The 16,153-nt window shown below is 46.7% G+C and overlaps 1 protein-coding gene across 2 annotated transcripts in view; it reads right to left on the bottom strand.

The window, feature by feature from the left end:
* The window catches only part of PGM1 (phosphoglucomutase 1), a 299,899-nt gene that overhangs the window by 118,059 nt on the left and 165,687 nt on the right, over positions 1 to 16,153 (bottom strand). For both annotated transcript variants that reach the window (XM_086953582.1, XM_086953578.1), the window contains exon 6: positions 2,764 to 2,918. In XM_086953582.1, coding sequence (XP_086809708.1) covers positions 2,764 to 2,918 — 155 coding nt within the window. The remainder of the gene's footprint in view (positions 1 to 2,763; positions 2,919 to 16,153) is intronic.

The raw sequence follows: 16,153 nt of genomic DNA, 5'->3' as shown, positions 1-16,153 counted from the left end.
GTAGTCAAATGTGGTTCTGTTTCCCACATCTTTCTGATTCATGCCATTAAGCCCAGCCACACAGTTACCACTGCGTGTTTGCAGCAAGCCTCTGAACCTCACATACAGCTCCAAATAACTTCCGACAGAGACCACAATACGAAACACACACAACCAGCCATGCATCATAACCTAAGTAGATGCTTACTTGAACACCCCAAAAGAAACTGGAGGCATGATTAGGGGTAGAAAAGTGGTAGAGAAAAGCTACAATACAACATAGTTCTCTGCAAAGCCATTACTAAATCAAATCCAGTAGCTATGGTTATTATCCAGTGACCACAATATGGCGTTGCATAAAGAAACTGGTAGGAAGTCCACTTACTTAACTATCTGTCACAAAGGAATGAGTTAAACAAATATACATTTATTCTAATGAGTATACAACACGGGCGAACTAAGGTAGATTCACTCTAACCAAAGAACATCTGCTCAACTTTACTCCACCATTGCCATTCACTTAGTACAAAGTTTCTATTAAAAGAAAGGCGTAGTGCAAGGATTTTTGGAGCCACAGGCAAACACGTTTTGAGACTGTGGACTCCTCAAGAGTGGTTTATTTGTAGCTTCCTGATGCAAAAGGGGACTGTTTCGTCCCTATTCCTGGTAGTGCAGTACAACAGTAGTACACCACTTAAGTTGCATTTGATTAAACACATAGTTGAATTCTCAGAACAAACATGACATCATGCATAATTTAGGAAAAGCTAGGATTTGTATAGCTCTATGTCTTTTTCGCCCCAACATCTAGTCCTGTAGCCATTGTAACACTAGCTTTCATTAACACCTTTTTGATGTAACAAATGTATTGTATTGAAATTAAATTTATATGCGCTTACTAACCCGGATGGGGCATTCAGCTGAATTGTGCAGTACTACTGGAAACCAAGTTTGGTGGTTAGTGGAGTACGTTATTGGTTATTAGGATTAGCCTTGTGCTTTCAAGAAAGTTATTCCATGCATTACTTGTTTAAAAGGATTTAGATTACAGTAGGGGCTTTAGAACATCATACAGGTAATGAAAAGATGAACAGAGGGGCTGGAATTGACTAGGTATTATTGGGTTTCAGAGTGAAGGGATTTAATTGCAGTTTTATAAAGCACAAACTCGACCCTAGGGCCAGTTACATTACACAAGGACACATTTTTTTAGTAAGTGAATTTTCAATAATAACAGGATGTGAAGCTGATGAACCAGTTCCCCAGATCCAAAGTCAGCAGCTCTAGCTGTAGAAAGGGGTGTACTGAACACTTTACTTTGTTTTTTCTGCCTTGCAGATTTCATGATTAAGCAGAAAGGCCAGGAGCAGCAGAGGGAACGGGGAGACAGCAAACACTTTATGTGCTATAAACAAGTCAGAGCAGTGCCATGGTACTTGGCATCCAGGTTTCCAGGCTCAGCCTAACCCACAAATGCTGATGGGGCGAGGAATGTATGACGTTACAACGCATACATTTACAATGCATGTCTTTACAATTCAGTTTTTACATCGCAACATCCTTTACAACTCATTCTTTTACATTGCATGCCATTACATCACATTTTCTGAAAACTACCTTTACAACGCATTCCATTACATAGCATTATACCTTTACAACGCATACCATTGCAATGCATACCATTAGATCGCATTTAGGGTAAGTGTTGGATAGTATAGGGGTAATTATTACTATTCTAACTCCAGTGAGTGCAACAGTAGGGTAAGTGTTGGATAGTGTACGGGTAAAAATTACTATTCTAACTCCAGTGAATGCAACAGTACGGTAAGTGTTGGATAGTGTAAGGGTACTACGCGTTGTAATGGTATGCATTGTAATGACTTGCGATGTAATGCCTTTGTTGTAAGGACATGCGTTGTAAGGACATGCATTGTAAGGACATGCATTGTAAGGACATGCATTGTAAGGACATGCATTGTAATGACATGCATTGTAATGACATGCATTGTAATGACATGCATTGTAATGACATGCATTGTAATGACATGCATTGTAGTGACATGCATTGTAGTGACATGCAATGTAATGGCTGCGTTGTAATGACATGCTATGTAAAGAATGTTGCGATGTAATGACTGCGTTGTAAAGGTTGTTTTCCGGGGTGAGAGGGAGTAGAAATGGGGGCTAAAGCCCTCTCAGCCCAATGGCATACCTGCCATTTCAAACACAAATCTCACTGTGTGAGGAGGGGGCGGGGTCTCGTGCCACACTACTCCCAAGCCTCCTCCCAAAAACTTGCTGTGGCTGGTCCTGGGGTGTTTTTACACCCCCTTGTGGACGTCGCAGTTCAAATCCTCTGAAAACGTGCTGGAAATCCACAATTTACAGTGGTTTTTAGCTTGTTTACCCTTCCACTGTGCGATATTGGCTTCCATCTGGATGATGGGAGCGGATATCGTGTGTCACACAGAGGCACCTTGTGAGCTTGAGGTCTTCAATGGGTGTTGTGCGCATGATGCTCTGGACATAGATCTGGATCGGAGAGCAAATTCTCATGGTTGTAGTGTTTTTACAAAGGCCCCATTTTACTTCTGGGCGTGTGCAGTTTGACACATGGAGATTAGTAAGGGGCGTTCAGATTCACAAAATGAATACCAATTCTTTCATTGTGCAGCTACATTAGCATTCTTACTCTGTAAGGTGGCCAAAATTAATCTTTATGTGTTGCTACCTGGAGACTTACTAAACCAGAGCTGGAAAGAGGCACCACAAGAATAGACTTACCGGTCAAGAGCACCGCTGGTGGGCATGCTCCGCGCGAAGCCCCGGACGCCAGTGTGCTGGAAGTAAGGGATACTGAAGATATTGGCTGCAATGACCGCCACGGAGTCGGAGGGGTTCACGAAGAATCCATTCTTGCCAAGGATCATGTTCCGATCCTAAAAGACAAATGTGGACATCAAGCTTTCGACCGAGGACGCTTCACCAGAAATTCTTTGACATCTCAAAATCGGAATTTCAAGATAACTTACATTTTTTATATTTTCTGCCAGCCCAGTTCAAAGAGGTGCTTTAATTGCATTGACATCCACATTTTAACACTTCCAATGCTTTATAATCAGAAATATTTTATTTCTCGAACTATTCAAACAAACAACTTTTAGGTAATATTTCGTATAAAACCCTGCAGCCACTAGTCTGGAAGACAATCGCCTTATGTGTTTACATGATGTTGGGACCGGTCTCCGGTTCAGCAGCGACGGCCATCCTAAGAAGTCAGAAGCTACTATGTGAATGCAAGTACTATACTGCATAGGATACTTACAGCATACAATAAAAAAGTGTATGCAATAGATTATTGCATAAAATATCTGCATCATGCAGTAAACACTGCGTCCAGTAAATAGCATGCAAACATAAGTCTGCTGGGTCGTCAAAAACGAGGGCAAAATATCAGTAAATACTCCTCCATCCAAAAGCAGGTGATAAATCATGAGTGCATTCAATAATGCATTACATGTCATAAAACCTCCCCAAAGGCGCACACCACCACCAGCCACAACGTAATGCATATTATATCCACGCCCCATTCACATAAGCCTCCACCCAGTCCCACATGCCACACAACCCATTGAAACTGAGCAAGGCAATTAAGATTACTGGCTTCAAGGACACAGAAACATAATTTTGTTCAGTAAACCAGCTTTTACACAAACTAAAGCTGAAACTCCGTTTCAATCAGCATTGGAAAAATTAATAGGTCTAGCCTTGGCAAGCCTTTGTGAGAGTTACATTTGTTTTAGTTTTTATTGCAAGCATATGACACAAAAATAAACATGCCACTGCCAAACCGTGATTGCCATGTGCTTGCAATAAACATTTTTCAGCTTAAAAATAAATTAGCCATTGAATATAATTTTACAGTTCCAGTGCTGTCAAGCAAGCAGGTGTACCAAGTACAGGTACAGAAGCACTTCTTTATTTTTAATGACCAGAACCGGAAACGGTACCCAAGTGACACAAAGAATAAAGTACTATCGGTCTGGAGTTACTGTCAATTGAATACGAAATAAAGACACCTGGAGGACCCAAAAACAATGACCAAAGAACGGAAAAAACAAGGTATTGTCAAAACATAAGCCGGGCAGTTCTGGCACGGAAGGGCACTTTCTTTTAGGTGGATGTGCACATGCGACCTGGAGAAATGCGATCTCCTTGTGCAAGAGACACAATACCTGAAGTAGGTTCACCCAACACCTCATGCTGCCTGCTGCAGCGTGCAAAGCAAAGTGTGAATGACAGCTCAACAGACAACAGCATGAGAAAGGCTGGCCCAGATTCTCTATGTATGCATATTTATTTAGGATTCTTTTGCTTAGATGAGGCTCGTTAAAAACAAAAACCTGTATTTAGGGCAAGGAAAACAGATAAATGGTTGTTCTTCTTAATACAACATTTCTAATTTTGGTCCACCACCACCTTAGAAATACAATTTTTTGTGATGCAAATTGCCGACTGCTTCCGAATCCAATTTTGTGTGAAATGTTAGTGGCAAATCGAATGGAGACTTTGATCTTCTACGTACAAGATGACCACAAAAGATGGCTGATATGGGCAGACACAATGGATACTGACCTGCAGAAGCATTTGTAATTCGGGACAGAAGGGCTGGATGCCACGGATGCCAAGAACTCCTGGTAAGAACCCACTTCTTTGCAAGTAGAACAATAATGCACTGGGTGGGCAAACCACTGGGCCCTGGGAATTATCAACAGTTAGCCTTAGGTGCCTGACAAAGACATAGAATAACTTATTTTCAAGATAATGTGGGGCTGTCATATGTTGTAGTTCACAGAACTACTCAGCTTCATGAAGGTGCTAGAATAGAGGTAAGGTCATTACCTCATCGTCCCTCCCTCGCGTCCCTTCCTTACAAAATTGAGGCATCCCTGCCTCACCAGACACCCGTACCTACGTGATTTGTCACGTGGGTACTATATATAGCCCCTAGCCCCCTCATACCTCCTGTTTTTTTTCTGTCTCACCATTGTGAGATGCGCATCCCACGCGCTGGCCGTTCCGCGGAGCTGCGGTCTTTTCTGAGGTTTGGAGGGCTTCTCCCTCACTTGCTGTTGCCTGCTGGGTCTGGCGGCGCCGACCTGGTGTGCGCGAGCCTTCCCCACCGCATTTCTGGATCTGCGGTGCACTTCTCGGCGGCTGGGCGGTCGGGTTCCGGGTGACAAAGTCACCGGCCCTGAGTGGCTGGGGCTGTGTCTCTGGTTCGGGTGACCGGAATGGGAGAAGGCGGCTGGCGGATGCGCTGTGGCTTCTCGGCTGGCTGTTTCCGATGCTCTTTTACGGTAGGGGCCTCGTTTGAGGTTGTTTTTATACGTTTTTGTGTTTGCATGATTGGTTTCTGTTTCTACGGGCTTCTTCATTGGTTGCCTCGTGTATTTTTGAAACTATTGGTTGTCTCCCGGCTGGGGCTGTGTTGCACGTTATTTAAGGGCTTACCTCGGCTGTTCTGCCCTGTCAGTTACATTATGGCTAAACGGACTTCTAAGCGCTTGAGAGTTTTGTCTTCCTCTGATGAAAATGGTGAGGTGCCTGTCCCGGCTCGTCGGACCAGGTCCCAGGGTTCGATGGATTCTTCTGCCCTCCTGTCTGCTTCTGAGGTGCAGTCCATGATTGAGGCTGCTGTGTCTCATGCTCTGGAGGCGAGAGGTGTTAAGACGAGGCGCAGGTCTTCTCGTGTTGCGGGGGGTCCGGTGGACTCTCCCTCTGAGGACTCCTCTTCGGACTCTGCCATGCCTTCTACGTCTTCGGGGAAGTTTTTGCGTAGGGAGGAGGTGCCTGCTATTCTCCAGCACATCAGGGAGAACTTGGGGTCTTCTCCTTTTGCTGCTCCCATGGGGTCTGAGGACATTTTTCCCCAATATGTTAAGCCTCCTGCGCTCGCTATGCCCTTTCATGGCCGCATCAAAGTCTTGATATCGGGGGAATGGCGGGACCTTGAGCGCGCCTCGGTTCCTCGCTTTTTACAGAAGCTTTATTCCCTGGAGGAGGGGGAGGTCTCTCTTCCTCACTCTGTGAAGGTGGATGCCATGTTGGCCACTCTTATTGGTCGCACTTCTATTAATCCTATAGATGGTTCGCCTTCGGATGCCACGGATAAAAAGGTGGATGGTGCACTGAAGAAGGCCTTTTCCGCTGGGAATTTGTCTTTGCGTGCTGGCATCTACTCGGCGTATGCGGCACAGTCCTTGGTGTCTGACTGGCAAGCTGGCCACAGCTATTCAGGAGGAGACGGACTGCTCTGGCTTGCTTGTCCACATGGAGCAGCAGGCTAAGCTCTTGGCTGACGTCTCTTCGGATGTTCTTCGGTCTGCGGCCATGTCCTCTGGCTCCTTGGTGTTGGCTCGTCGGAACTTATGGATGCGTGACTGGAAGGCTGATTCTTCGGAGAAGTCCTCACTCCTTAAAATTCCCTTTGATAGCAAGTTGCTCTTTGGTGACCAGCTGGATTGCATGATCACTAAGGCCTTCAAGGACCGTAAGCATGTGCTGCCTTACAAGGGCAAAAATGATTCAGAAAAGGGGGTGGTGATGAACAGAGTGTCTGAATTAAGCAGACCACTCTTACCCAGTCCAAAGATCAGGGCTTGATCCATCACCGTTTTTTAGCTCACTGCACGATCCCAGCTCAGAACTTGGCTATATGCAAATTAGTCTGACCCTGGCCCAGTGCATCATGGGAACAGGGCAGACCAAACTACCAAGCCAATTCTTATACTGGGAAGGAAACAAGCTACCGGGGACCGGTTTCTGGCATTTCAGCCGTCTTCGGCCCGGCTTGCTTGAATCCTGATGGTGCAATGAGCAAGGGACTCACATCTGAGTATACCCTTCCACGCTTATGGTGGACAAAAATGATTCAGAAAAGGGGGTGGTGATGAACAGAGTGTCTGAATTAAGCAGACCACTCTTACCCAGTCCAAAGATCAGGGCTTGATCCATCACCGTTTTTTAGCTCACTGCACGATCCCAGCTCAGAACTTGGCTATATGCAAATTAGTCTGACCCTGGCCCAGTGCATCATGGGAACAGGGCAGACCAAACTACCAAGCCAATTCTTATACTGGGAAGGAAACAAGCTACCGGGGACCGGTTTCTGGCATTTCAGCCGTCTTCGGCCCGGCTTGCTTGAATCCTGATGGTGCAATGAGCAAGGGACTCACATCTGAGTATACCCTTCCACGCTTATGGTGGACAAAAATGATTCAGAAAAGGGGGTGGTGATGAACAGAGTGTCTGAATTAAGCAGACCACTCTTACCCAGTCCAAAGATCAGGGCTTGATCCATCACAGTTTTTTAGCTCACTGCACGATCCCAGCTCAGAACTTGGCTATATGCAAATTAGTCTGACCCTGGCCCAGTGCATCATGGGAACAGGGCAGACCAAACTACCAAGCCAATTCTTATACTGGGAAGGAAACAAGCTACCGGGGACCGGTTTCTGTAGCTTGTCTCCTTTCTGGTGAAGAATTGGCTTGGTAGTTTAGTCTGCCCTGTTCCCATGATGCACTGGGCCAGGGACAGACTGATTTGCATATAGCCAGGTTCTGAGCTGGGATGGGGCAGTGAGATAAATAACGGTGATGGATCAAGCCCTGATCTTTGGACTGGGTAAGAGTGGTCTGCTTAATTCAGACACTCTGTTCATCACCACCCCCTTTTCTGAATCGCCTTACAAGGGCAAGGCGTCTGCCTCTGGTTCTCGCCGTTTTTGGAATCCGGCTCCTTCCTCCTCTGTGTCCTTTCAGTCTTCCCACCAGTCCTCCAAGAACTTTTCTGCTAGTCAACGCCAGTTCAGGCCCAGGAAATCTTCGGCCTTGCCTGGTCCCAAGTTTCCAGCGGATACCTTTAAGAGGAAGTCCTGACGTCGACTGTGTTTCAGCCGCAAGTCCTGTGGGCGGGAGGCTGATGTCTTTCCTGGTCGCTTGGCGGCTGGATGTAAGGGATCTCTGGGCATTGACTATTATCAGGAGAGGCTATCTTATAGACTTTGTCGCTGTTCCACCCGGCTGGGGCACCATCCTTACTCCTATCCCCAAGTCTCCATCCAGGAGGGAGGCTCTGCTGGAGGGGGTTCGGGATCTTCTGTCAAAGAAGGTGATCGTTCCGGTCCCGCTGGCACAGCGAGGTCTGGGATGTTATTCCATTTTGTTTCTGGTCCAGAAGGTGTCAGGGGGATTCCGGACGGTTCTGGACCTGAAGAGGGTGAATGGTTGGGTTCGGACCGTCCACTTCAAGATGGTGACTTTGCAGTCCATCATCCCGTTGGTGGGGGTCCGGGACTTCATGACGTCTATCGATTTACAGGACGCCTACCTTCTCGTTCCTGTGGCTCAAACTTATCAGCATTTTCTTAGTTTTGCGGTTGGCAGCTTCCACTTCCAGTTTGCGGTTTTGCCATTCGGGCTGAAGTCCGCCCCTCGGGTCTTCACCAAGCTCTTGGCCCCTTTGGTGGCCCTGGTCCACAGTCAGGGGATATTTTTGCATCCTTATCTAGACGACTGGTTGGTTCATGCTCCCTCTTTCCAGTTGACTCTCGATCACACAGAATTGGTGCTGGCCGTTTTGAGGGAGCACAGCTTTCTTGTCAATCTGGGCAAGTCGTTCCTTGTTCCATCCCAGGATTGTCTCTTCATTGGGGCCAGGTTTCGGACAGATTTGGGGGTGGTCACGCTGCCCGACGCTCGGGTAGCCAAGATTCAGGCTCACATCCTGTCTCTTCTGTCCGGTCCGTTGCAGGTGGCGGCACGTTGGCTACAGGTTCAGGGGGATATAGCAGCCACGGTATTTCATGTTCCTTGGGCCAGATTTCATTTGCAGACTCTGATGGCTCATGTTCTGGCGCATTGGTCTCCCCATTGTCTTCCCCTCTCTTCTCCGATCCCGGTTTCCCCTCAGATCAGGTCGTCTCTGGGTTGGTGGCTGGTTCAGGGTCATTTGCTGAAGGGTGTCTCTCTCTCTCGCTCTCTCTCCTCCGGCTCCGATTGTGGTGACCACCGATGCCAGCCTGTCGGGATGGGGGGTCTGGCTGGGGGTTCATCAGTCCAGGGGCTTCTGGTCTCCCGCTCAGAGCGGGATGTCGTCGAACTGGAGGGAGTTGGAGGCAGTCAGTTTGGCTCTGTTGGCCTTCTCCCAGTTTCTGCAGGGTTCCGTGGTCCTGGTCAGGACGGACAACATCACTGCCATGGCTTACGTCAACAGGCAGGGGGGACGAGGTCCTCTTCTCTAGCCCTAGTGGCGAGGCGGTTGTTTGTTTGGGCGGAATCTCATCTGTTGGCGCTCTTGGCGATCCATATTCAGGGGGTGTCCAATTCCCGGGCGGATGCCCTCAGCAGGGCCATTCCGTCTTCTGTGGATTTCTGCCTTCGTCGGGAGTTGTTTGTGGCTCTGACGATGCGTTGGGGTGTTCCGGTGGTGGACCTCTTTGCGGATGTGGGAAATGCCTTGGTGTCCCGGTTTGTCTCCCGCTGTCGGGAGGGGTCGGCCTGGGCGGTGGATGCTCTCTCCTGCCCTTGGCCCCGCAGGCTTCTGTATGCGTTTCCTCCTTTCCCCCTTCTTCTCCACTTCCTTCTACGGGTCCGGTCCTCGGGGGCTTCTGTGATTCTGGTGGCTCCGGCATGGCCTTGTGCCTCCTGGTTTCCTCTCCTGGTGGAGTTGAGGTCGGAGGTGGAGTGGTTGCTGCCTCTGTCTCCTCCCCCTTTGGTCTTCCCGGCGTTACAACAGGATGTTCTGGGCCGGATGTGCTTGGCGTCTTGGAGGTTGAACGCTTAGGTCTTCTGCGACAAGGGGTTCCGGCTGGTTTGACCTCTACTCTGCAAGCAGCAAGGCGCGCTTCGACCAACAAGTCTTACCTGCGGCACTGGCGTTCTTACAGTCGGTGGCGTCTTGTAGGTTTGAACCCTACTTCCTCTTCTTTGTTTGAGGTGATGCTGTTTCTTCAGGAGGGTGCTTCCTTGGGCTTGAAGGTGTCTTCCCTTCGTTTGCAATGGGCTGCGATTAAGGCGTGGAGGAGCTCTTGGGGCAATCTCTCGGATTCTGTGGGGTTGGTCAGTCGCCCTTTTAAGGGTTTGGGTAATGTTCTTCCTACCCCTCGGAGGCATTTTCCAACCTGGGATCTGTCTCTGGTCTTGGACCCCTTGATGTCATCTCCCTTTGAGCCGTTGCTTTCTGTGGATCTGCACCTGTTGTCCTTCAAGACTTTCTTTTTGGTGGCCATTTCGTCTGCTCGCCGCCTGGGTGAACTGGGTGCTCTTTCTTCCAAACACCCTTTTTGTCGGGTTTTTGAGGACAGGATTGTGTTGTGGCCATTTCTTTCCTTTCATCCTAAAGTGGACTCTCAGTTCCACAGGGGTCAGAAGTTGGTTCTTCCTTCCTTTTTTGATTCCCCGTCCTCGGAGTCTGAGGTGTGGCTTCACTCTTTGGATGTTAGGAGGGCTCTCCTGGTCTATTTGGAGCGGGTCGCTCCTTTCCGTCTCTCGGATTCCCTTTTTGTTAATTTTGGTCCTGTGAATCGGGGTTTGCGTCCTTCTACTCCTTCCTTGAGTTGTTGGGTTCGTTCACTGATTTCTTTGGCATACAAAGAGGGGGGGGCACCTTTCTCCTTTGGGGTTTCAGGGTTGTTCCACTCGCTCCATGGCTGCTTCCTGTGCGGAGGTCCAAGGGGCTTCCATTTCGGAGATCTGCCGGGCTGCCACCTGGGCTTCCCCGCTGACCTTTGCCTCTCATTACAGGATTGGACAGGAGGTTGACTGTGCTGATGTCTTTGGACACAGGGTTCTTTCCACTATGATTCCTGAATAGTGTTTTTTCCCTGGTCTTCTGTGTTTTTTAATAAACCTGTTTTTTGCATACCTTCTTTGGTTGTCCTGTTTGGCTTTGTACATCTCAATTTTGTAAGGAAGGGAAGCGAGGGAGGGACAATGAGGTAATGCTTCAATTACTTCCTGGTAATTGCATTACTCTGAGTCCTACTCCCTCGCTTCCCTTACTTACATCCCTCCCTCCCTCACTGATGGTCCAGGCCAACCTTTTTGGTATGGTTTCGATCTGTGTTGTATTACAGGAGGTATGAGGGGGCTGGGGGCTATATATAGTCCCCACGTGACAAATCACGGAGGTACGGGTGTCTGGTGAGGCAGGGATGCCTCGATTTTGTAAGTATGGGAAGCGAGGGAGTAGGACTCAGAGTAATGCAATTACAGGTAAGTAATTGAAGCATACTACGAACACGCTTATTACAGGCTGTATTCAAATTTTCCACTTGCAGACCAAATTTGTATACTCAAAATGGATTACTATTTTTTTTTAAAGGACACTTTTGTTTCCACAGCATGCCTTCTTAAACAAAGATCGCCACCCAAATGGCAGAAAATGCAATGAAATGCACAAACAGGGAACCGTTTCAAATCATGAGGCAAGGAAAATAGTGATAGCATGGAACTGGAGTGCATGCAGCATACGAGTCTTGCATTTACGAAGCACATATTTTAGGGTTTTTGCAAAATAATGAAAAAGAAATATAAATTGCTTGGAACATAATTCAGTGAATAAAGAATGTAGAATAAGGTACATACTGTTCACTAATACAGACGAGTGACGTCTGTGCTCTGTATTGCTGAGCATTCCCCGGATCAAACTTTGTGTTGCGTTTTTCACTGTCATGTTGATAGCTATTTTACGAACTTTACTAGAAAAGAGTAACAAAGCGAGTGTGGCTGGCATGGTGGAGGTAATACTTATTGCACTGCATGTGCTTTGGTGCTTATGTGTTGCTACACAAGGATCACTTTTCTTCTTTAAGCACATTAATTGAAGTATTGAGATTTCATGGATTGGACTTTTTTCTTTTACTGAGGCCATGGCGCAGAACACTGACATCCAAATGCATTTTGATAGGGTTATATTTACATGAAAAGTTCCAGAGTCCATGCTGTAGTAAGGTCATCAGAGTCATCAGGTTCTGACCCACTTCATTCCACCATTTTCCTTCTTCCACTACTCAGTTTATTGAGCGAGTTTGTCCAACGAGCAACTCAAGTCATTTGGTGGCTAGGGAGCGGTCAAGTCTTCTTTTCAAGTAAGCGTTAAACAATATGATAAACACTTGATTATAATCCTCACTTTCCAACTATGCAGGGTAAACTTATGAAGGTCTGAGAGACTCTTCATGAAAAGCCCTGAACTGCAGCCAACAGAACTATCAGTGTGCAGTCAAAAATTGTTGTTTGCCCCCACCAGCTTTGTGTGCCCATTAGAACCTCGCTGAAAAGCAAGTGCTGCAGTTATAATTGAATGCATTTGTATTTTTGCTGGTTTCAGAGGGGAAGGGGCGCACAACTGTGTCTCTATTGTCACTTGGACTAGGGCTATATGTAAGAATATAGCTTTTTATCTGATATCAGTAATCTGTTATACCGTATAAAGAGTCCAGGGATTACCTTACTAGTGGACAGGGGCTTACTATGCAATCACAAAGTGCTCTACTAGGGGACAGTGTGGTCAAGCAGTCTTAGGCTTAACACAGAGGAGTGCATGACATTCACAAAATACACAAACTGGTCAATAAATGATAACACAACTTAAGAAGGAGATCCACTTCAAATTATAAACATAGCGAATATCTTTAGATATGTTTAGGGATCCGAGAGAACTTGTTCAGGTAAATAAGTTTATAAATATAAATTCTTTTCACTTTAAAAGTGGACACAGTGGAAATTCTGAGTTCTGCAATGTTATCCTATGAAAGTAACAATAAGTTATGCAAACTGGTACAGTACTCCGACTTACAGGACCAATCTACAGGAGTTCAGGGGAGTAGTGGGCAAGGTCAAGGTAATACCAACAGTACACCACCAGCGGCATGAGGGCTGCCAGGTGCAGGGTATGAATCAAAATCAGGACCCCAAAGTGCTTCAATGGGGGATCTGTGTCTGTAAAAAGAGGCTACAGGTTCAGAGTACAAAGCCAGTCAGGCTGAACCAGCAAGTGGTCTCATGCCTTGCTATACTCCGCGATGGGAGGGGTTGGGGGGGGGAGGGAAGCATTGGTCCTGTTCTCCAAAGGCGCAGGAGCAACAGGCATAGAGGTGTCTAGGCGTCGGGTTTTTCCTTTCAGGAGTAGTGGCGGTAGAGGGGGCCTGCATGCAGAGGCTGCAGGCGATCTCGGGGAATCTAGGAGGGGTGAAACAACGATTGGGCTCAGGCTCTGGAGGGCTGGGGAACCTTGTTTGCACCATTGGCCCACTTCAACTCAGGCAAGAGGCAATGGATTCAGTGGCTGCTTCAGGAATCAGACTTTTTGAGTAGTTCCGGAAGCCTGTCTTTTCGTTTGGAGTTTCTTCAGAACAGGGCAGCCATTCAAGTGAAGTCTTGAGACTTTTTTTCAAAGGCAGACAGTCCATCCCCACCCCTCCTCAAAAAGATTTATTGAGTAAACAGCTGCAGGACAAGTCAACTTTGGTGCAGTTTTTGACAAGAGCTGCAGACAGGCCGTTGGGGCTGGGGACAAGTTAGGTGCACTCTTTAGTCTTCTCTCCTTTAGCGGCTCTATGGTGTCCTCTCTTCTTAGGTCATCAGGATCTGCCTCTCTTCTGCCAGGGGTGCCACTAAATACCTTTAAAGTAACGTTAGGGTTGCAAGAGGGAGTGCCAGATAGTAGTTAATGGGCTACTTACCTTTAGGGTGACTACACCCTCGTAGAACTACCTCAGTTGGGAAGTGGGGAAAAACCTGACCCAGGTTTATTAATTTTCAAGACATGATGGAGAAATCTGGAGAGGGGTACACATCACCTGTCCCGCCCTAGGGGTGGAGCTGGCTGAATGTGGGCACCCTTCCTAATCCAACTAATTTTCCTGCCTGTCCTTCCACCAACAGTGGAGGAGGTGGTGAGAGGGTCAGTCCGCCCACCAGCAGGTGGTACAGTTTCAGGGGGCACCTCTGAGGTGCCTTCTGGGTGCATGTATTGATAAATCCAACACTGGAATCAGTGTGGGTTCATCAATACAAGATGTTCGATAACAAACATCCCTATTTTCAGTGATGCCATCATGTAGCTGGGGAACTAGCTTTCACCAGTGCCCAGCACGTTTCAAAGCGGCTTCCCTGTTCACTTGCACTGACAGTAATGGAACTGACCAGTAAAGGGGCATATCTGCTCATGTGGGTATGCAGTCACAAATAATATTAAGCACCCTGCCTTAGGACTGTCAGGCCTGCTGTAGGGGTGACTTGCAGATATCTACAGTGGTAGGGGCCATGGCACTCCGGGATGGGTGGCATGTCACGTTTTCACTTTTGTTTGCACCAAGACACGCAGCCTGCAATGGCAGTCATTAATGTGTTTGCTGAGGGGTCCCTTACGATGACAATTTCTGCTGCATTCCTTAGAGACCCTCTTCAGCATCTCAGGTCCTAGGTACCATTTACGAGGGACTTGCATAGGGTGCTAAAGGTTTTGCCAATTGGGGGAACAATTGTACTATTTTGGGACAGAACTCTGGTACTGGGGACCTAGTTAGGAGGAACCCTGTGCACTTACAGTCAAAATCACATCATGTACCAGGCAAACAGTTTGGGTGACCATGTCAAAAAAAGGCACATTCCTACACTATAAAACCAGAACATTTCCAAGTTGGAAGCATAGTGTCTCAAAGATTAATGTCATCCAGAAATATTCGGTTGCAGTACAATCCTTGGTGACGCTCCAAATCCTGTTCAACCAGAGCCCTCCAACTGGCTACTCTCTGACTATTAAAGTTGATAATTCCAAAGCACTGCTCATTCAGAAATAAAGGCTTTGGTGACTAGTAAAGCAGATGCCCCTTTATGCATCTAGGTTGAAACGCTCAAAGAACCAACATAAAAGGACATTTCACAATCTGAGGTTTGTAGGGCAGATACATCCGGTAAAATATTACACCAATATCACAATATAATAATTATGTTACAAAGCATATTTTAAATAAATTCCGAGCCTCAAATCCTCAACAAAATCATGTAAAACAGTGTTGAACAGAAACTGACTGAGGGGAAGATTAGACTTTAAGAGGGGAAAAGACACAATTAATAAAAGTAAAAGGATGTGCATTTGTGATGGAGAAGGCACAGTGTACCAAAGAGACTGGCAAGTGAACATGATGATGGAGCTTCACAAGATCAATATGCAGTGCGGCAGATGTGTGGTCACTTGAAGGTGGACACAAACTATAAGAAAAGCAGGGGGAAGGATGGGGACTTTTAAATATGTAGTAGAAAGTATGAGGGAAGTGTTGAAGCCAGCACCACAAACATTGAATAACGGTGGTCACCTCTTCTAGAGGGGTTTAGACAATATTAGCAACCATAGCAGTCTAGTAAATAAGGTGGGTTTGAACCACTTTGTGAATATACGGTTTTGATTTCCTTTTTCCTTCAAAGTTCATAAAGCAAGTACAATGGAAGCATAGTGAAGTATATAAAGCAAGAAAGTGGATCTGACAACAAAGTAGAGAATTAAAAAAAAACGGGAAAAAAAACGTTGCTTCACAAAAACAGTGCATCATTTGTAGTATGCTGAAGGTCAGGGTCAACGGTAAGTGTCAAATAGGAAGACAGAAAATGAGAAACTGTTAAGAGATTGCTTCTGAAAAATGGTTACATATGTTGCAAAGAAGACATACCTTAAAAAGGGCTCTCTTCAGATAGAAGTGTTCAATGAATATAGGAGCCTTTTCTCATGACTACCAGGTATCACCTACCTACCAGAGATGGGTAGGTGATATTGCATTTCCCCTTACCTTGAATCCTGCTACCAACCATCAGGGCCACACTCTGCTTAATACTTGCTTTGACGACCCCACTTCAGGGAAAGACCCCCAAAGAACCAAGAGATTGGAACACTTAGTCAATGAACGGTGGTCAGATTGGGAGGGTTCCTCACCATTAGAGAGAGTCTCAAGATTTGCAGCCCATACCCCAAATAACTAGCTTGATCATCAGATGCCCTAGCTGGGAAGTACGATCTAGAGACATGCCCGGCTAGATCCATCAATGGACCCAGGACCCTGAACTGGAACTCTAGGAAACAATACGAGACTCTTGAAACGAATCACGGTTGAAC

This window comes from Lissotriton vulgaris, chromosome 1_1, assembly GCF_964263255.1.
Source record: "Lissotriton vulgaris chromosome 1_1, aLisVul1.2, whole genome shotgun sequence".
Lineage (NCBI taxonomy): Eukaryota > Metazoa > Chordata > Amphibia > Caudata > Salamandridae > Lissotriton > Lissotriton vulgaris.
The sequence above is the reverse complement of the archived record's forward strand: the minus strand, read 5'-3'. Positions and strand labels throughout refer to the sequence as shown.